Genomic DNA, 23176 nt, shown 5'->3' on the forward strand with positions numbered 1-23176 from the left:
AGGTGTAAGTCTGCAAATAAAATGAGTTAACTATGAATATATTCCAGATTGCCATTGCTGGGAATCCCTCTTCTAACAGGAACCCAACCAGCAAGGTCCCAACACCTGCTACTGCTCAGCAGAAGGTTGACATTCCATTTTGGGTCCATTCACAAATGCAACATTTCCCCTCTCTGTTACTAGGTTTGGAGAAAGTCCTTATTGAACACACACAGTATTTGGAATTCTCTGCTAATGAAACTAAAGCAATTGCAGATGACAGCAGTCTTTAAGAATGTATCATTTCCCTTTTACTGAAACCCAGCACATTTTATTTTATTTTATTTTAAATTCCTCATATTTGAAACCAGTTTGTGATATCCAGAAGAGGGAAGAGTATCGACCCCATCCCAAATAAAGTTCTATTTTGCATCTACAGCTACCCAAAAAAAAAAAAACCAAACCAAAAAAAAACGTACTATGGTCATTTAATCAGAAGATATGAGCTTTTACCTAGATCCAATTGCTGCTCTTCTTTCCCCTAGACATACTAAAACACTGTTGGTGTACCTGACCATTATTATTCAGTTTTCAGTGAGACAGAACATGAACAAGTCCAGTTTTTCATTTTTAAGAATATAATTAGCTATGGGGGTTCTTGTGAGCAGTCACAATATCAAGCTACCAGACTATGAAGCTGATAGTCTCCAGTGAGACCTGACATGGGAATGAGGCACTTTCCTGCTCCAAAGACAATATAAGCCACTCCAAAGTTTACTATCACCTTGCCCATTTAGGCTTACTTATAAGAGCAACAGGAAGGTGCTCAAACATCAGGAGTCAGATTTCTCCTCAGGTTACAGCTACTTGGCCCAATCATCATAATACAGGGAGGGAGGAGATCAGAGAGCACAAGCAGCTTTCATCTACCCACTGGGTGCCAGTTAAAACAGCTAACCTCAACAACATTTCTCAACTTGTGATGCACTTTGCTCTAAATTGTCACCGGTGTCAAACATGTATCTTTTAATCATAAAAATAAAAGAGCTCAGCATGAGTGACAAAACTGGCCTAAGTCTGGTATAGCCAGTATAGTTGACTTGCTAGATCCAGAAGCTCCAGGTGACACATGCAGGACATGACTACCAACCTTCAGAATGCATTCAACACTTGCAGTTACATGAAAACAAACACATTCAGTGGGATACTCATATGCACGCCTTCCAAACTTTGAATCTGTGGAAAAAAACCTGATCCTACTGATATATTTACAACCTTCACTGAGGAAAACATGGAAAGTGCATTTCACCAAAGACATAATTCTGAGTAAGATCAAGAGGACAGCATCTTCAAAGTAACCACAATATGATAACCCCACAGGAAGAAAAAAGGCCTTTCAAAATGCTGAGCCCCCTCTCTTACACAAGTCAGCTCTGGAAAGTATGTTTAAGCAATTGTTCCTTCTATAAGAAAGAGCAATGAAGAGATATTAAAATACTGGACTTGGATGCTGACAGATGCAAGAATTATTCATATAATGCCCTCTCTTCTGAAAGGGAGATCTGGGCAACAGCACTGTCTAAGTTTGTTTTTAAGAAAGCAGAAAAGAGGTTTTGCAAGGAACCGCTTCATTTAGATAAGGGCGTTAACTCCCCAAATGGGAAATACAATTCATTTGGCTTCAATAGAAAAATAATCCTTCTGTGAATTTTATGAATCATGCAGCACTTAAGAAAAAAGTCATCTTCTGAAGTGTCTAATGTACAGAGAGCATTTATAAAAACTAGAGGCTTATTTGGATCTAAAGTGCATTAATTTCTTAGTATTTCCATGTATTATCACATTTTAATATCCATTCCCTGTTTCTACAAATGCCAAAGTTATTCTATTGCCAGAACAGCTGTAAGATTGCAATTTGCCTTCCCTCCCTGTCTAGCCTGAAGGCATTTCATTCAAAACCAAACAGTAAGCTTGAGTTATTTCTAAAGACCATGCTTAAGTTTTGACTACAATGTAGCACTCAAAGCATTTTGGACAGGTACAATGAAAGTATTTGTCTGTTTCAGTTGGACTAGGAGACCTATGGAATGCTACTTACGTACTATCAGCACAAGTGTATACAATATGTGACCAGCTTAAATCATGTGGACTTAGCTCAGGGTGGACAACCTGTCGCTTCGGAGCCACATGCAGCTCTTCAGAAGTTAATATGTGGCTCCTTGTATAGGCACAGACTCCGGGGCTGGAGTTATAGGCGTTAACTTTCCAATGTGCCGGGGGGTTCTCACTGCTCAATTCCTGGCTCTGCCACAGACCCTGCCCCCACTCCAGCCCTTCCCATCCCCTCCTCTGAGCCTACCATGCCCTTGCTCCTCCTCCCGGCCCTCCCCAGAGCCTCCTGCATGCCATGAAACAGCTGATCGGGAGGTGCAGGGAGGGAGGGAGAGAGAGGCGCTGATTGGCAGGGCTGCCATGGGCAGGAGGTGCGGGGATGGGGGAGCTGATGGGGGGCTGCTGACGTATTACTGTGACTCTTTGGCAATGTACATTAGTAAATTCTGGCTCCTTCTCAGGCTCAGTTTGGCCTCCCCTGACCTAGCTAATCAAGTAGTCATGTACAACACATATTCAACTTTAGGATTGCCATCTTTGAACTGTTCTGGATACAGAATTAGTTTTGCATTTAGACAGCAACGTGGAGAAGTATACATCTGAAACACTAAGAACTGAATAGGACAATTTACAAAAATAAAATATTCGTTACACAGAACATGAATCTGACAGTGATAAGAACATTATAGAACCTACTGTAAGTTGGCAAATTTGTTACCATGCTACTCTTTGTATTTGTAGAAATATGCATTCCTGTGAAGCCCTCCTACAACTTTACTTCACCAAATACTTCTGTGTATTTTATTAAGCAAAACATGGTAAAGACCTTAGAGATGGCACTCACAAATATGCTACAGCATTTTACAAAAGTATCGTTTTAATAGGTATTTGACAGCTTGCACTAAAAAAAGAAACAGCTGTTTTTTTTCTCTCTGAAGTGCCAGAGCACAGCTGGGACCTGCAACTCTATCATTCAATTACCTGTCCAGGACACACAATATCTAATGAATTTCATACACAGTACAAAGGAAATTATTTGTTTTTATTATTACAGTGAGCGGGAAGTTCTGATGACATCCCTAATAGGACATAGCACCAAATGCTGGAATAAGAAGGTTCCATATTAGTTGAAGAGATCTCAAGAAAGGGTAACAATAGCACAAAGAATTAAGGATGAGAGACAGGGAACATGCAGTAAGGAAATGTTTAAAGGAAAAAAGGATGGCATAGGAGGACAACGTAATGGAGATGAACACAAATTAAAGGTCAGACTAACCTTTGTACTGAGTCACTTGTTAAGGTGGAGGGTCAGGGTGAGCAACAACTCAATATGGGCCTATTTTTAAAATGTTGAGAGGTATGGGGGACTTGGGGGCCATGATTACTCGAACTGGAGACTCCACCTATGGTAGCAATCTATAAAAGTACATGTTAATCTTAAAATAGGCTTCAAATATGTGAGTAGTCATGTCTTACATTTTCCCTTTTCAGCTTAGCTGAAAGTGACCTGACTCTGCATTCACAGTAGAATCTTACTACCCTGATATTACAAACTCTACTCATTGCAACAGTGAGCAAGATACTGACCCTGCAAAGATGAATGAGTAGTCCCACCGACTTCAATGGAATCCCATTATCACGGATGCTGCATCAAAATGTTTTGTTCATTTAGTTTGATATTTGTAGTTTAATTACACTTAATTATGTACAAGTAAGTGCACTTGAAAATATTTTGTAAGAATTATGAAGTCTGGTGTACCAGACTCATGCAACATTTTATGCCTTTGCCAAGAAGTATTTTATGAAAGAAATATAAGGCGTGTGGATTAGCAATTTTCATTGTAAATAATTTACCTCCTCACCAGAGGGCCATTGTCCAGGAATTACCAGTCTTCCAAAGGACTCATTTGTTTGTGCAGATATTAGGATGTTGATGAATCCAAACCAGCTGGTATGATGTTATTCACCCACTGCTGGTACACTCCACTACTTCACAGGCACTCTCTTTTAAAAGAAACTATATTTACTCACACAGGCAACTCAGAGGATGGTAGTTCTTCAGCCAAAAAAAAAAAAAAGTGACAAAACAAATTATTCTCTTTCATAAGAACATAAGAATGGCCCTACTGGGTCAGACCAAAGGTCCATCCAGCCCAGTATCCTGTCTTCTGACAGTGGCCAGTGCCAGATGCCCCAGAGGGAACGAACAGAACAGGTCATCATCAAGTGATCTATCCCCTGTCGCTCATTCCCAGCTTCCGGCAAACAGAACCTAGAGTGCCCTCAGCTCACAGTATGTGCGCCAGATATTTAGCTTTGCAGTTCCATTTTAAATATACAAAGATAAACTTTCTATAAGAGGTGCCCGTACTGTAGTGCTGTACCCTAATTCTGACACAATTTAGCCCTGAGAGTATTCTCAAAGGATGGGCACCTTCTTACTATGTAAAGGTGAAAAAATTTCTTCCTGTTAAAAAATGTTGGCAAACTGTCAATTTCTCCATAAATAATAGTTCTAAGTGTCAATAATAGTAGCTCCAACAGATACATCATAGCTCAACATTCTCCTGTTTATTAAGATTGCATGGCATCAGTCCACACTGTATACAACATTATATCATAGGTTATCAACATTTTAACCTCAGATTTTTTTTTCTGAACACTCTCTCATTGAGCGAAGTCCAAGCTCTCCTCTTTGTTATTGTTATTTGAAAACCTGCCTTCTCTCACACTTAAAACTGTGGGAAACCAGAGGACAGTTCATGGTCGTTCTCTCTCTCTCTCTTCCCCACCCTCCCACCCTTTAATAAAACCTTTCCTTTTTACATAGTAAGCTTGCAAATTAAGTTTTCAAATTCCAGTCTTTGTGCAGAGGATTTTCTGCTCTAACTCCAATGATAATATCTGCTACTGGCTCTATTAATTTAAAAAAGCTTACAGAATGAATACCTTATTTAGTTCTTTGGTAGTCATCTTATTATAGCAGGCAACTTGTAGGGCTAAAAACAGTTTCTATTATAAACTTCATTGTATAGTTATGCTTTTTTTTTTAAATCATCTTTTGGGGCAAATTATCAAGTATGGAAACTTCAGCATAACAAGAATTTAGTTTTGTTTTTTTTAAGTTTCATCAAAATCCCTGGTCATATTAGACTTTTGCAAAAGAGAAGGAAAAATTTACACTTTAACCTTTTAAAAAAAATGGTAACCGTGGCCCTCTCATAGATAACTTCAAAACAGCCGGAATTTGAAGTTTTGCTGGTAAGCTCTCATTGAGAAGTCAGTCATTCCACTCTCAATTCTGGAAAAAAAAATATGAACTGAAAGTTAGCTACTACACATGTGCAGTAGAAAGTTTTGTTCAGTCACCATTTGCACTTTGTCGGCAGTTTCTGCTGTAAACAGGCTTTAAATGTCCATAAGGTCTTAAAACTGCTCAAGTTAACCAATGCACCCTTATTGGCATATGTAATTAGCCGTCTCTGCACTTGCATTGAGAATGTACAGTGCCTCTACATTTCACACTACTCTAAGATTTCAGGGCATTAGGATACTTAGCTCACTAGGGCTTGTCAACACCTACCCGAGGATCAATGCTGCGGCGATCAGTACATCAGTGGTCATTTTAGTGGGTCTAGTGAAGACCCGCTAAATTGACTGCTGATCGCTTTCCCGTCAACTCCAATACTCCACCTGATTGAGAAGAGAAAGAGACGTCGATGGGACAGCATCTTCCGCCGCATAGTGTGGATCCTGCGGTAAGTATATTTAAGCTATGTCTATTTGAGTTACGCTATTCACATAACTTAAATGGCGTAGCTCAGATCGACTTTTCCCTTTAGTGTAGGCAAGGCCTTAGAAAGTAAGGTAGCTTAAAAAGTTCCAGTCTCTTCAGCATTTAGAGCAGTGTACGTGTTCATGCTGCTTTAGGTATGTTTAAGAACACTGGGAAATTAAAAGCAAAATGTGTCATTCAGCTTGCACAACCACATCCTTTAGCCATTACTCACTTGAGCCGTACTAGTCCCACTAAAGTCAGGAACAGAAAAGGACTAAAGAGAGTAATGGCTGCAGAATCAGGTCTATGGTTAGCAAAAAAACAGGAAATACAAAGTTAATGTTACAACTGCAACATTAAGTTGACCACATCAGACCTCCTGAATATTTAATTGTATTCAGTTCAAGGTAGTCAAATATCAAACTACACAGTAAAGCACACTCCATAAAATAGAGGCTTTGCAAAGTGAAAGAGTTAAAGCTGCTCTTGGAACCTTAACTGTTGCACTTGCTGATTTTTGGTAACTGACAGTGAAACTTCAATGATGGTTTGATGCCACTTTTTGTTTTTGCTTTTGTATTTGAGACAGAACGACAATGAAAAGAAACAAAAAGCATTTTATTGGTCTACTGTCCCAGGCAGAGAAAGTAACTTTCCTTCTCTTAGTCTTAGCCCTGGTCTACACTAGGACTTTAGGTCGAATTTAGCAGCATTAAATCGATGTAAACCTGCACCCGTCCACACGATGAAGCCCTTTATTTCGACTTAAAAGGGCTCTTAAAATCGATTTCCTTACTCCACCCCTGACAAGTGGATTAGCGCTTAAATCGGCCTTGCCGGCTCGAATTTGGGGTACTGTGGACGCAATTCGACTGTATTGGCCTCCGGGAGCTATCCCAGAGTGCTCCATTGTGACCACTCTGGACAGCACACTCAACTCAGATGCACTGGTCAGGTAGACAGGAAAAGAACCGCGAACTTTTGAATCTCATTTCCTGTTTGGCCAGCGTGGCAAGCTGCAGGTGACCATGCAGAGCTCATCAGCAGAGGTGACCATGATGGAGTCCCAGAATTGCAAAAGAGCTCCAGCATGGACCAAACAGGAGGTACGGGATCTGATCGCTGTTTGGGGAGAGGAATCCGTGCTATCAGAACTCCGTTCCAGTTTTCGAAATGCCAAAACCTTTGTCAAAATCTCCCAGGGCATGAAGGACAGAGGCCATAACAGGGACCCGAAGCAGTGCTGCGTGAAACTGAAGGAGCTGAGGCAAGCCTACCAGAAAACCAGAGAGGTGAACGGCCGCTCCGGGTCAGAGCCGCAAACATGCCGCTTCTATGATGAGCTGCATGCTATTTTAGGGGGTTCAGCCACCACTACCCCAGCCGTGTTGTTTGACTCCTTCAATGGAGATGGAGGCAATACGGAAGCAGGTTTTGGGGACGAAGATGATGATGATGAGGTTGTAGATAGCTCACAGCAAGCAAGCGGAGAAACCAGTTTTCCCGACAGCCAGGAACTGTTTCTCACCCTGGACCTGGAGCCAGTACCCCCCGAACCCACCCAAGGCTGCCTCCTGGACCCAGCAGGCGGAGAAGGGACCTCTGGTGAGTGTACCTTTTAAAATACTATACATGGTTTAAAAGCAAGCATGTGAAAGGATTACTTTGCCCTGGCATTCGCGGTTCTCCTGGATGTACTCCCCAAGCCTTTGCAAAAGGTTTCTGGGGAGGGCAGCCTTATTGCATCCTTCATGGTAGGACATTTTACCACTCCAGGCCAGTAACACGTACTCGGTAATCATTGTAGAACAAAGCATTGCAGTGTATGTTTGCTGGCATTCAAACAACATCCGTTTTTTATCTCTCTGTGTTATCCTCAGGAGAGTGAGATATAATTCATGGTCATCTGGTTGAAATAGAGTGCTTTTCTTCAGGGGACACTCAGAGGAGCCCATTCCTGCTGGGCTGTTTGCCTGTGGCTAAACAGAAATGTTCCCCACTGTTAGCCACAGGGTGGGGGGAGGGTTGAGGGGGTAGCCACACGATGGGGTGAGGCAAAATGTGACCTTGTAACAAAAGCACATGTGCTATGTATGTAATGTTAACAGCAAGGTTTACCGTGAAAGAGTATACCCATTGTTCTATAAAATGTGTCTTTTTAAATACCGCTGTCCCTTTTTTTTCCTCCACCAGCTGCATGTGTTTCAATGATCACAGGATCTTCTCCTTCCCAGAGGCTAGTGAAGCTTAGAAAGAAAAAAAACCGCACTCGCGATGAAATGTTCTCCGAGCTCATGCTGTCCTCCCACACTGACAGAGCACAGACGAATGCGTGGAGGCAAATAACGTCAGAGTGCAGGAAAGCACAAAATGACCGGGAGGAGAGGTGGCGGGCTGAAGCTCAAATGTGGCGGCAGCGTGATGAGAGGAGGCAGGATTCAATGCTGAGGCTGCTGGAGGACCAAACCAGTATGCTCCAGTGTATGGTTGAGCTGCAGCAAAGGCAGCTGGAGCACAGACTGCCACTGCAGCCCCTCTGTAAACAACCGCCCTCCTCCCCAAGTTCCATAGCCTCCACACCCAGACGCCCAAGAACGCGGTGGGGGGGCCTCTGGCCAACCAGCCACTCCACCACAGAGGATTGCCCAAAAAAAAGAAGGCTGTCATTCAATAAATTTTAAAGTTGTAAACTTTTAAAGTGCTGTGCTTAAAGTGCTGTGTGGCATTTTCCTTCCCTCCTCCACCACCCCTCCTGGGCTACCTTGGTAGTCATCCCCCTATTGTGTGATGAATGAATAAAGAATGCATGAATGTGAAGCAACAATGACTTTATTGCCTCTGCAAGCGGTGATTGAAGGGAGGAGGGGCGGATGGTTATCTTACAGGGAAGTAGAATGAACCAAAGGGTGGGGGGTTTCATCAAGGAGAAACAAACAACTTTCACACCGTAGCCTGGCCAGTCATGAAACTGGTTTTCAAAGCTTCTCTGATGCGTACCGCACCCTCCTGTGCTCTTCTAACCTCCCTGGTGTCTGGCTGCGCGTAACCAGCAGCCAGGCGATTTGCCTCAACCTCCCACCCCGCCATAAACGTCTCCCCCTTACTCTCACAGATATTGTGGAGCACACAGCAAGCAGTAATAACAGTCGGAATATTGGTTTCGCTGAGGTCTAAGTGAGTCAGTAAACTGCATCAGCGCGCCTTTAAACGTCCAAATGCACATTCCACCACCATTCTGCACTTGCTCAGCCTGTAGTTGAACAGCTCCTGACTACTGTCCAGGCTGCCTGTGTACGGCTTCTTGAGCCATTCATGGCATTAAGGGGTAGGCTGGGTCCCCAAGGATACATATAGGCATTTCAATATCCCCAACAGTTATTTTCTGGTCTGGGAATAAAGTCCCTTCCTGCAGCTTTTGAAACAGACCAGAGTTCCTGAAGATGCGAGCCTCATGTACCTTTCCCGGCCATCCCACGTTGATGTTGGTGAAACGTCCCTTGTGATCCACCAGAGCTTGCAGCACTATCGAAAAGTACCCCTTGTGGTTTATGTTCTCGGCGGCTTGGTGCTCCGGTGCCAAGATAGGGATATGGGTTCTGTCTATGGCCCCACCACAGTTAGGGAATCCCATTGCAGCAAAGCCATCCACTATGACCTGCACATTTCCCAGGGTCACTACCCTTGATATCAGCAGATCTTTGATTGTGTGGGCTACTTGCATCACAGCAGCCCCAACAGTAGATTTGCCCACTCCAAATTGATTCCCAACTGACCGGTAGCTGTATGGCGTTGCAAGCTTCCACAGGGCTATCGCCACTCGCTTCTCAACTGTGAGGGCTGCTCTCATCTTGGTATTCATGCGCCTCAGGGCAGAGGAAAGCAAGTCACAAAATTCCATGAAAGTGCCCTTACGCATGCGAAAGTTTCGCAGCCACTGGGAATCGTCCCAGACCTGCAACACTATGCGGTCCCACCAGTCTGTGCTTGTTTCCCGAGCCCAGAATCGGCGTTCCACAGCATGAACCTGCCCCATTAGCACCATGATGCACGCATTGGCAGGGCCCATGCTTTCAGAGAAATCTGTGTCCATGTCCTGATCACTCACATGACCGCGCTGACGTCGCCTCCTCGTCCGGTATCGCTTTGCCCGGTTCTGGTGCTGCATATACTGATGGATAATGCGTGTGGTGTTTAATGTGCTCCTAATTGCCAAAGTGAGCTGAGCGGCCTCCATGCTTGCCTTGGTATGGCGTCCGCACAGAAAAAAGGCGCGGAACGATTGTCTGCCGTTGCTCTGACGGAGGGAGGGGCGACTGACGACACGGCTTACAGGGTTGGCTTCAGAGAGCTAAAATCAAACAAGGGGGTGTCTTTACCTCAAGGAGTATTTCAGGCAGGACTTCACGGAGGGTTCCAATAAGAAATGGTGCACCTAAGTTATTGTTCTTATTGGAACGAGGAGGTTAGCCTGGCCTCTGATTGATACATGGCTAGATTTACCTCGCTGCACCTTCTCTGTGAGTGACTGCAGTGTGACCCAGAGGAATGAGTCCCCTAGACAGGGGAGGAGGCAAATGAGTACAAAACAAATCTGGTCTATTTCTTGTTTTGATCCACTCCATCTATCTTTTACATCTTTGGCTGGCAGCAGATGGTGCAGAAGGACTGCATGCCATCCACATCTCATGGCTGCTCGGCAGAAGATGGTACAGTACGACTGCTAGCCATCCTCATCTCTTGCCTGCCTGGCAGAAGATGGTACAATACGACTGCTAGCAATCCTCATCTCTTGCCTGCCCAGCAGAAGATGGTACAATACGACTGCTAGCAATCCGTATTGCCTGCCTGCTCACCATAAGACGGTTCAATAGGACTGACTGCAGGACTAAAGAGAATGACCTGGTCGAGTCACTCCAAATTTAGTCCCTGCGCCCATGTCTGCCCAGGCGCTCCCAGCCGACGTGGCCAGGAGCACCTCGGACACGACGAGGACGGCTACCAGTCGTACTGCACCGTCTGCTGCCAGAAGGCAATGGGTTGCTGCTACTGTGTAGCAAAACCGTACCGCGTCTGCCAGCACCCAGGAGACATAGGGTGACGGTTACCTGAGCGGGCTCCATGCTTGCCGTGGTATGGCATCTGCACAGGTAACTCAGGAAAAAAGGCGCGAAACGATTGTCTGCCCTTGCTTTCATGGAGGGAGGGAGGGAACAGGGGCCTGACGATATGTACCCAGAACCACCCGCGACAATGTTTCAGCCCCATCAGGCATTGGGATCTCAACCCAGAATTCCAATGGGCAGCGGAGACTGCGGGAACTGTGGGATAGCTATCCACAGTGCAATGCTCCGGAAGTCGACTCTAGCCTCGGTGCTGTGGAAGCACTCCGCCGAGTTAATGCACTTAGAGCATTTTCTGTGGGGACACACACACTCGAATATATAAAACAGATTTCTAAAAAACCGACTTCTATAAATTCGACCTTATTCCGTAGTGTAGACATACCCTTAGGTTTCAGCCAGATAACAGAGAGAGAGCAGATTCCTCCACTCCTTCAGGTCTCCAGTTACAGTTTAAATGTCTCATTCAACAACGATTCTAGGCAGAAATATTGGAGTCGGTGACTCCAGGTTTTTTCCTTCCTTGTGCTCATGCAATGGGTCATTTCACACCCTTTCACTTTAGATTTAGGGTAATTTTGAGGACGGCCGTGTTCACTGGGCTCTTATGCAGAGTAATGTCATGTGACAGTATCCAACTACTATGAAAATCTGCTGCTGTGGTACAGCCAATTCCACAGAGAATTTAACTGAACAGTCCCTGCGTATTAGCTCCTGACAAGCAGAACCACCAGCGGTGCCAAATCTGTCTGCAAAGTCACAATATAAATGCCAAATGCTTATCATTATCGTTGTAAGTAAATAAAAATCTTATATTTTTGGTATACAAAACAGACTACTCTAAAAACCAAATATATACATAAAGCAACCGGTAGCTCTGGTCATCAGACTTTTGGCATGTGAAAATTCATAGCTGTAGTGTCCAAAAATAATAAGATGTCAATTAAGATTGTATTACAAGCTCAGCAACTTTATTCCTATAATGCAGGGATCGGGAATTTGAAGTCCAGTATGGAGTACCACTTTAATTAACATGTATTTAGGAAATTCAGCTTTTCCAAATGTCACTAATTCAACTTCCATTAACAGAAATATAGTATTGCTACAATTGGAGAAAAGTCACAGTATAAATCTTTCAGGTCCTGAATTACATCCTAGCCACTTGTTAGCCCAAAGCAGACAGGAAAGATTAATAGGTTTTTAAGGCCAGAAAAAAATCATTGTGATTGACTTGTCTGACCTCCTGTATAATACGGGGCATAGGATTTCCTTGTATTAATTCCTATTTCAAGTCCAATATCTGTGCTTGAGATAGAACATATTTTAGAAAAACATCCAATCTTGATTTTAAAATCTCCAATGATGGAGAATCCACTGCAACCTTTGCTAAGATACTCCAATAGTTATTTTAAAAGTTGTGTCTTATTTCTAGTCTGAATTCATCTAGCTTCAAGTTCTAGCCATTTGACTTTGTTCTATCTTTCTCTCCTAGACCGAAGAGCCCTCATTATCAAATTTCTGTTCCCCTTGTAGGTGCTTAGATTGTGATCAAGTCACCCAATAACTTTCTTTTTGATAAGCTAATTAGATTGAGTTCCTTAAGTCTTTCACCAGAAGGCATGTATTCCAATCCTTTAATGATTCTCAGGGCTCTTGTCTGAACCCTCTCCAATTTATCAACAACCTCCTTGATTTGTGGACACCAGAACTGAACACAATATTCCAGTAGTGGTCACACCAGTATCAAAATACAGAGGTAATGTAATGTCCCCGCTCCTATTCAGTCATTCCCTTGTTTACACATCCAAGGATTTCATTAGCCCTTTTGGCCACAGCATTGCACTGGAAGCTCATATTCAACTGACTTGGGGGCCATGGTGGATAATCTTTTTCAGACTCACTGCTTCCCAGAATAAAATTCCCTATCCTGTAGGAATGGCCTGCATTCTTTGTTCCTAGATGTATAACTTTAGATTTGGCCATACTAAAATGCAAAGTTAGTTTGTGGCTTACCAAGCAATCCAGACTGCTCTGTATCAGTGACCGGTCCTCTTTCATTATCTACCAATCCCCCAATTTGAGTCATCTGCAAATTTATCAGTAATGATTATATGGGATTTTCCTACAAAATCATTGATAAAAAATATCAAGCAACATAGGGCAAAGAACTGATGCCTGCAAGATCCCACTTGAAGCATCTATTTGACCATGTTACCCTGGTTATAATTATATTTTTGAGACCTATCATTTAACCAGTTTTTAATCCATTTACTATGTGCCATGTTGATTTTGTATTGTTCTAGTTTCTTAATGAAGCTGTTGTGTGGTACCAAGTATAAGTATATTACATGAACACTATTACCTTTATCAGCAGATCAGTTCCCATCAAAACATATCAAGTTAGTTAGACAAGACCTATTTTGCATAAACCCATGTTGATTGGCATTATATGATTCCCCTTTAATTCTTTATTAAAGGAAACCAGTTACCAGCTGCTCCATTATTTTGCTTGGGATTGATGTCAGGCTGACAGGCCTAGAGCTACCTGGGTCATCCCGTTTTCCATTTTTAAATAGTGGCATAGTAGCTTTCTTCTAGTCCTCTGAAACTTCCCCAGTGTTCTAAGACTTATTGAGATTAGCATGAATGGTCAGAGAGCTCCTCAGTCAGCTCTTTTAAAAATCTGGGATAAAAGTTACCTGGACCTGCTGATTTTAAAATGTCTAACTTTGATAGCTGCTGTTCAGCAGTACTGGAAAGTATTTAATCATACGATACTTGTACATAATTTGTCCCCCCCTCCCCCAGATGAGGGTGGGCCAAGAAAGAGTTCTCTCAAATATACACATCCTTCTAGTATATATCTGATAAATGTGAAGGCCCTCCCGAAAACCTTTGGCTGCTGGGAGACAGCTCCCTTCCATCACAAACTTTCCTCCCTCTCCATCAAAGTGGAAAGATCTTCCCAGTCTTGGAGGAGAGTCTCTGCCACCTTATCTAGCCCCTTTTAGGAGTCCTCTGCCAGCATCTTAATATTAGCCATGAAACCAACCTCTTTGTCCAGTTTCACTCTGAGTAATGCTTGGAAAAGCTATGAAGAACAGAAAAGTACTGGGGGCTGCCTCTAGACCCTATAACAGAGATTTGTTTGATAAGATATAGGTATAAGGCACCAATGCATGAAGCCCGCACACCTGACCCTGTAAGACAATAGCTTAGCATATGGATATAAGACTTATAAAGCTTTTGCATAAGTAGTTTAACCAGGAGCAACTTTAAATCACAAGACAGCATAAGACAGAATCCTGTGATAAGTATGACTAAACTACTGACAGGTAACCGCAAAATACCAATTAATGCAAGTTTGGTTATTTTAGGATAGGAACATCAGCAGAAGTTGAACTGCAAGATTGCCTTAGTAACCACTGATCTATATGCTAATAATTTTGAGGTAACTAATATATTAACCTATAATATGAGAATATCCCAACATTATCAGGGTGAGGAAATTTAGTAATGGACCAAAGAGGCTGGACATCCTTATGAATATTTACCGTGGCCACCGACCCTACAATAGGGTAAACCATCGCCTAAGCAGTTGGGATCTTTTGGCATGCCAGATATAGGATAAGATCTTCATGGACCCATCAGTTCTAGTCTCCACAAAGACGATGTGAGTGTATGATTGCTCTGATGCTGGATGTATGGACAATTCTGTAGTATATTTACCTATTTCTTTGGGTTGGAGCATCTGTGGTTTTATTAATTGAGTTAATAAAAACTACTGCAAATTCAAAAGGTTTTTCTTCAGTGTGAGTGTTGCTCCTGTGCACACCAGGGTTCCCAAACTAATTGTAATTCTAATAACTCTAGGCCTGATCTCCTGATGAGACCCTGCCAAACCACAGAGTGTTGATTGGGGATTACTAAGGATCAATGTAACTAATACGCAACCTACAGATCAGGCAACAACTCACGGCAGGAGGAAAGGGTATTGCGTCAGGTCATGCTCAAGAAGTTACTGGCTATGTCTACTCTGTTTTAGAACTGCGGCAGTGAGTCTCAGTCTGAATCTACAGACTTTAGTGGTTACATCAAAACAGTATGAGTTTTAGGGAAGTAGAGACAGTAAATGAAAAACAATTGCTTAAGAACTTAACTGACTTTTTAAACACAATGTATGATGAATTCATGAGAGAGACTGGGAATTCTTTTATACACACACGATCTCTCAAGTACTTCAATCTTTCTTTGCTTATAAAAACCAAACACTGCTTAAGAGTAGGGTTTTTTTTCATTTATTTCATTTTAAACCAGGACATTAGATGAAAGGAATTTTCGGAAGCTTGATTTTAAACTACAATGCCAGATCAGCTTTAGCTATCTAGAACCTATTTTCCACTTGCAACAAAATTTTTGTGGGGAGTGACCCAGTTTACTATGAAATCAGATTTTTATTTCTTGGGAAACATTTTACAAGTACTCAAACCACCAACTTCCAACATGCATCATTTCACCTTCCCTAGTACCTACTAGGTAGAGAAAAAATATTTACAAGAATTCCTTTTGCCAGAAAGTCCATATAATTTTTCTTAGCTAAATTACCTGAGCAAGACTTGAGCTATTAACACTTTACTATGATGTTTGGAACACTATACTGGTGGAGTTCTCGTTAACTACATGAATGGTGTTGCAACTTGAAAAGGAGTACTTGTGGCACCTTAGAGACTAACAAATTTATTTGAGCATAAGCTTTCGTGAGCTACAGCTCACTTCATCGGATGCATTCAGTGGAAAATACAACTTGTGACTCAAAATATTACTCAACATTGCTATGAAGGAAAAAAAATTATATTCTTTGCTGTAATAAAAAGGGATCAATCCTCTTGAAAATTCAATTCACAGGAACAGAATACTAATTGTGATACCTTCTCTCCATATCTACTAAAGTCATAAATCTTTAAAGCACCACTAATGTTTCACTTATTATATTTATTTAATATTCAGTAGTGGATGATTTTGCTGCATGTAGCACTGGAAACCCCAAATAGAGTAATCAAACATTTGTTTATTTCTATACCCCAAACAGTAACTGAACTCAAACAATTGCTGGGGGAGGGGAATGATGCTAACAAGCAAATGAAAAGAACAGTTGCATTAATTAGTCTGCTTCTATTGACAGAAGAGATGACACCTTATTTCATTTGGTGAAACAAGACTGAAGTGATACTGAAGCAACTGCATAAACCTAAGCTGGCCCATTACTTCAAAAGAAAAATGTTTTGATTTCAGAAGTGCCGTGCACAGCAACTGCAGATGCCATTGGTTTTAACCGGTGTTGTGTGGACGCTCAGCACCCCTGGAAATCAGGAGTTCTAGGCTACCTGAACAAGAAATGTTTGACTGATTTTTGTACAAATCTCTGACATACTGACTGTTTCACAGTTTCCACAACATTCTTATGACAGATCTAGAGCAAATTATAAAAAGTGTCAGTTCATGTTTAAACTTTTCTTACTATGTAGCTTTTAAAAGTAAAACAACTTTTATACTATATTTTCACAAAATTCACAAAGAAAATGACACACCAAAAAGTATGATGAAAGCCAACAGTATACGCCATCTGTGAATTCAAGACCATCTCTTACAAAAATATACCTGGTACACAGTGTAGAGAATGCTGAAGTAAGCACTTTTTTCTTAGATAGCAAGACAAATCAAATGTTCTATGTACTGGCATACACTAGACTTATAGACATTAAGGTCAGAAGGGACCATTATGATCTTCTAGTCCGACCTCCTGCACAACGCAGGCCACAGAATCTCACCCACCCATTCCTGCGAAAAACCTCTCACCTATGTCTGAGCTACTGAAGTCCTCAAATCGTGGTTTAAAGACTTCAAGGAGCAGAGAATCCTCCAGCAAGTGACCCGTGCCCTATGCCACAGAGGAAGGCGAAAAACCTCCACGGCCTCTGCCAATCTGCCCTGGAGGAAAATTCCTTCCCGACCCCAAATATGGCAATCAGCTGAACCCTGAGCATGTGGGCAAGATTCACCAGCCAGATACCCAGGAAAGAATTGTCTGTAGTAACTCAGATCCCACCTCATCTAATATCCCATCACAGGCCATTGGGCCTATTTACCATGAAAATTTAAAGATCAATTAATTGCCAAAATCATGTTATCCCATCATACCATCTCCTCCACAAACTTTAAGTTTAGGGCTTAAAATAAATAGCTAAAACAAGCCAGATTACATTATATAGAAGTGGAGGACTCTTTGCATGGGTTCTGATACAAAAGGTGCGTACCAAAAAGCTACTGACCTTTCAGTCACTAGACCTTTTTAAAAAAATCTAAGCTAACCATGGTTGGAGCTACTGCATTGGTCAGACTGTGAGAGACAAACCTCTGACTACTTAATACACAAACTCCCGTAGTCAGTCTTCAACAAACTATGAAAGCAGTTATTGTCACCTCAAAACAGAAGTGCTCAGTGCAATGCTACGCTACCATCCAATAAAGATATTTTAAAATTGTTTTTTCTACAGTTGGCCAAAGTTTAGACCAAGGGCTGTAATTGGCCTTCCAGTGTTTTTGAGCCAATGGCACCATATTAAGCACTGTAGTAAGAATTTGCACTCAGATCAATCAGCTATCCCAGTGTGCCAGTTGAGCATGCAATCACCTGCTTCTATTTGTTCCTGCTGTCACCCCAAGTTACAGGCAAAAGGAGAGAAGACAAAGGTAAAAACACAACTACTGGAGTTTTTTTTACCAATGGAGAAGACAAGAACTCCAATGGGCAGGCTAACATCATGTCAGAAAGAGAACAGCAGCAGAGAGACAGCTGCAGCCCAAAGACTTAATCTGTAATGACTTGCGGTGCCCATACTTCAAGAAGTTGGATCTCTTGCCTCCTCTTCACTCCATACAAATAACTGTCTTGCTGAACTTTGCAGGCAAAAGAAAGGCAAGACAAACTAACATTGCACAATGCCTAACAGAAAAGATTTTAACAGACTTACCAGAAGAAAATGAAAAGAGAATTTCAAAGGATAGAAGGTAAAATAAATAGCTTGCATGAGGGGATGGGACCCAGATGTAACATTCTGGCAAAAAGAATTCTTCTAAATGCTTATGTAATGGTGAACCAAGCTGAACATAATTTGGTGCAGATCTTTAGAAACCCTAAAAGCAGACACAAAAATGTGAAGCCCTCCATTATTTAACCCCAGATTCATATACTGGAAGACAGCACACCTGAACAGATCAAATAACCTGTCGTATGGAGTGGCTAGGGATGAGAAATTTCTCACCAACCCACATTTACAATCCTGGGCAAAGCTCACCATGATCTTTAAAAAGGCATAACAAAGAGAAATTTGAGAACATCAGTTGGTGGGTTTTTATGGAGTACTGTCCTGATCAGTATACATCAATCATCCTTTTCTTCTTTCACATTTCTCCTGGAAATCCCCAATTCCACGAAGACCAACTATGGTAATGACCACATATCACTCTGTTTACCTCTGCTAGCTTTTACACAGTAAGCATTTTGGAGCAACAATTTTGTTTTATGCTTAGCTTATTTTTCCATGTTATAAAGTATTGTATAACACTATAGTACTATAAAAAAAAGTACAAATAGTGGAAAAGCTGGAGCTACCCTGGGGAGACAGTTCCTCTTCCAGGATGGACACAGCAGTGCCTGCTGATGACCAGATATTTTTGTTAACTAAGAGCCTGCTCCTCCTATTGAAGTCAATGGGAGCAGGAGCGGGCCTCAGGCCTGCACTCCAGAATAACTTATGACAAACAAAAGAAGTGCCAATATTTCTGGCCAACTCATTGTGTACACGTACACGCACCCACACACCTTAATGAATTTACCCTAAGGACCAGCTAATTTAAATATCTTGCTGACCTTGAAGTATGCTAATTGCTCTACAGCAAATCAGAAGAGAACAAAACTGTATTCGATCAAGCCATTTTAGCAACTTAAATGAGCAGCAATGGATATATAAAGTGCTAGTGATTGCTTGAAGAACTCATGAGATTATAGGAGAAGATTCTGATATGAGTTACACTGATTTAATCCAACAAAATTCCATCAACTTCCTTGGAGTTTTTATAGATTCAGACTGGTGCAATGGAGATCAACATCTGGCTCTGAGAGTCCTCCAGGATCAAGCATGGTTAACCAGTCTCATCGCTAAGAAAAGTTGCTTCATGTATCACTGTCTTTAGGAGACAGTATAAAGCTTTGCAACAAACAATTATCACATCATCATTTCAGACACTGGCAATGAAGCATTTAGCATTGAAGTTTTGGTTCTAAACTATTTTCCTGGAGTTTATGATATGGCCCTAGTCACTTGCAACAGGTTGAAAGGTGGATAACACCGTACTAGATCACAGAATCTGAAATTAGAGACAGAAATGACCTACTAGATGATTTAGCCCATCCCCCTTCTAAAATAGGATTGTTCCTTATATTATGTGCTCTACTGCTTTGCCTAGCTCAGTGTCAGATGTCTCAAGTCATAAGTTCTCTTGAGACACCAAGAGCCAGATTTTATATTTATCACAATCATTTTATAAAGTTTTAGATCCAAGAGTCAGAAAAGTTGGTCTTTGATATCTTGACTGTTAAATTATGGTATATTAAAAACATATTGTGATGCACTTTCAGCTTAACTATAGCTACTTTAAAAAAAAAAAAAAGAGTGCACATTTCAAAATAGGCTACTATACACACACAGCAGTAGGTAGTTTATAAATATATTTTCATTCAGTCCCATACAGCTCAACTGAAATATCAGATCATTTACATGAAACAGACTCGGAGTGCATAATCCTTAGAGTTTGAGCCTGCACTCCAATATGTGGTTTGCAATTGTGGGCTTGGAAAATCTAGTTGCTGTGCTAACGCACCCATGCACAATAGGCTATTTGCCCCAAAATACACAGTGATGTATGCTGTGTAACTGCAAGCAGAAGCGAGTCCTTCCCAGCTAAATCTGGGACACTAAACTTCACCAATTCCATTGAAATTGCCTGCCTCACACACCACCATTGAGAGTGTAATGATATGGCATTACACCCTCCACTGAAGAATTGTAACGTATTTTGTGGATACTGTATGTAATCCACTAGATATCAAAGGTGAGATAAAAGTGAGAAAATTCAGAGTCAAGGCTGTTCCTGCAACTTTGCCTCACTTCATAATGCTTAGTTACTAAACAATGGCTGACATTGCATGGATGTGCTGAAAAATCCAGGCCTCCTGTAAATAGTATTAAAAGCTATAAGACAACTTTTTGTTGTAAATTTTCTTGTTTGGCTTTCAACATGAACCTGTTCTCCCCACTCCCCTAAAAACTCTTACTATTCTTTGTTAACTGGTCACACCTAGGCTGGTATTGAAAAATTTGTTAGTCTATTCACTTCCCTCCTAAAGTCAGAAAAAAGTTGATTTGGAAAGAGCTACCAAATTCCCTTGTACTTTAAATGGGAATTGTGACACTAAATCTTACGCGGCTTTAAAAAAAACAAAACAAAACAGCAGGAGTTTATTTAAGATACACACATAGTTCAAAGAGCCATTGAAATGAACAGGCAGCTGCTTCAAAAAGTTCTTTTAAGATCTGTACTTTTTATATTTTATGCAATACACACAAAATCTACAGCGTTTCTAAAAATACTCCATCACTAGGGTCATTTGAAAGAAGATCAAACAAAGCAATACACAGTATACTGTCAAGAACAACGTTGCAGTGGCAGGGGGACGATTTAGGTGACCCAATAGGTCATATTTCTATCTTATGTTTTCCTAAAAAAAAAATAAGATGTCAAGTAGTTAAATACAAAAAGAAAAGGAGTACTTGTGGCATCTTAGAGACTAACAAATTTATTTGAGCATAAGCTTTTGTGAGCTACAGCTCACTTCATCGGATGCATTCCTTCCGTTCCTGGAGGCACTGCAATACCAGGTCAATGCATGGGGTGGACAGAGCAAGCTCCTATTCCATCCCCCTGTTCCAAAAATCAATTTAATATACAGTCCTTAAATAAAGGACATATCAGTTATTAAACTGATAAGAACAGATACTATGCTTGATCTTAGCCATAAGGCCGAGAAGCGATGAAGTGAGCTGTAGCTCACGAAAGCTTATGCTCAAATAAATTGGTTAGTCTCTAAGGTGCCACAAGTACTCCTTTTCTTTTTGCGAATACAGACTAACACGGCTGCTACTCTGAAACTAGTTAAGTACAGAGACTATTTACATTGCAGTACTGTTCCCTGCCCACCCTCCCCTTTTAAACAGGTATGTAACTAACATGATAGATAAAACACACTGTTTTCAGCACTTAATTGTACTAAAGTGACTATTTAATACCAACAATTTAAACAGGGTTTGGAAAATGTCCATCTGTTATTGGAAAGCAGAGTAACGCAATGTAATCAGGAGATAATCCCCACCAGCTAAATTATTTTCTATATACTGAAACAATGGGGGTAAGTCCCAGACAGAGAACAGAGTTCAAACACTACTTTATAGGATAAAAACCTATGCAAGTTAAATAAAATGCAAGGCACCACTCTGATCAGCACACTGCTTTGAGTGCAGCATGATCTCCACTGAAGGGACACGTTATCAAGAAGAGTTTCTAGTGCCTGGTATTGGGTTTTAAGCTAATTATGGCTTTGTATGGAGGAGAGACAAAAGCTGAATTTCTTTGAACATTGACAAAAATGTTTCCTTTTCAGGGATGGCCTCTGAGCAAGGCATGGGAAGGGGGGGCGGGCGGCTTAGGTCCAGCTGGACCACTCCCAAAGCCCTTTTGAACCCTGCAGAACTGTGCATTCGTAGGGCATTTTTAAAAGCTCCCGCGGCTCCTGGGGAGCTTGAGCCCTGCGGCTGGGCAGAGGGAGTGCGCGGCCTGGGCTGGGGACTAGGGCTGCTTTCTCCCCACGCCCCTGCCTGCCCTAGTGGCCCGGAGCCGGGCAGCTGATGGCAGCTGACTTCGGGGAAGTTGGAGTGAAGGCGGAGGGGCGAGGCTCGCTCGGGGGATGCCCCCCGGGTGGGGGCGGGCAGAGCGGGGGAGGGGTACGGGGGGGACTGTACCCCTGGGGGGGCGTTGAGGAGGGGTGGGCCAGGCACCCCTTCCTGAACAACTGTACCCCTGGGGGGAGGGGATGGAGGGCCTGGGCAGGGGGCGAGGGGCCCCGGAGGGGCGGCGATGCATGGCGAGGCCCCCCAGGGAGAGCCCCTCAGGCCCGAGTGCCGCGGTGCCCAGGGGGTCCCTGGGCTGGGGGACGGGGGACCGCGCGGAGTCCCGCCCGGCCCCTCTCACCTCCGGTGCCGTCCGAGTTCTCGTTGAGGCTGCCCGAGGAGTCGTGATGGGAGCCCACACACCCGCCCATGGGGCCCGCCCGGCCCGGAGACCCGCCGCTCCCCGCCCGAGCTCCGCCACCGGCCGGGCAGGCGCGATGGCTCCGAAGCAGCCGCCGCCGCCTGCTCCCTGCCCGCCCCGCCGCGCTGCGCTGCGCCTGGGCCCGCCTCCTCCTCCAGCCCCGGCGCTGCGCCGGGCCCGCCTCCCCACGTACCCCGCCTTGGGGCGGGTCTCCCCGCCCGCCTGCCCGGCCCATAGACCTGTGGGCAACACCCCTCAGCCCCTCGCCCGGGTAGGGAACAGGGTGGGCAGCCTGGGGTTACCGTCACCCCATCTCTGTTTCCACCACGGGCAGAAGCGCCCCAGTACCTACAACACATCCCTACCCGTGGTACAGACCCGGGGACAGCCTGGGAGAGCCCCCTGCCTGCACCTGTGTCAGGAACCCTGGGGGAGTCCAAGGTAACTCCCCCTCCGTGATGGAGGGCAGCCTGGGGTCATCCTCCACCCTCTCTCCTCACCTCTTTCCGCCACCCCAAAGCTCAGAGATGCAGGCAGCAGCCAGAGTAACCTCCCTGTCTCATGGCAGAGTCCACACACCTGCAGGCCCCCTGCCCCCGCATCTCAGCTCAAAGCGGAGGCCTTACTCTTCATAATGAATTTGATTCATTATTTTAATCATTGTGACTATTTGTTATTTATCCCGTACATAAGGGACTCGGCCCCTGACAGACGGAAAATGATGAGGCCTGTAGACTGTAAGTGCCTGATCCTACAAGTGCTC

The 23176-nt window shown here is 43.0% G+C and overlaps 1 protein-coding gene and 1 non-coding gene across 2 annotated transcripts in view; both read right to left on the bottom strand.

Moving 5' to 3' along the window:
• UBTD2 (ubiquitin domain containing 2) overlaps window positions 1-22429 on the bottom strand; it is a 107280-nt gene extending 84851 nt beyond the window's left edge. Inside the window, exon 1 of the mRNA XM_077824974.1 lies at window positions 22354-22429. Within this exon, the coding sequence (XP_077681100.1) occupies window positions 22354-22423 (70 nt within the window). The 5' untranslated portion in view covers window positions 22424-22429. The remainder of the gene's footprint in view (window positions 1-22353) is intronic.
• On the bottom strand, window positions 20945-21141 carry LOC144269680 (U2 spliceosomal RNA). The gene has a single exon (XR_013346990.1). It is a non-coding gene; the product is annotated as a U2 spliceosomal RNA (small nuclear RNA).
• Window positions 22430-23176: the final 747 nt, after the last annotated feature.

Source organism: Eretmochelys imbricata, chromosome 8 (genome assembly GCF_965152235.1).
Source record: "Eretmochelys imbricata isolate rEreImb1 chromosome 8, rEreImb1.hap1, whole genome shotgun sequence".
NCBI classification, from domain to species: domain Eukaryota; kingdom Metazoa; phylum Chordata; order Testudines; family Cheloniidae; genus Eretmochelys; species Eretmochelys imbricata.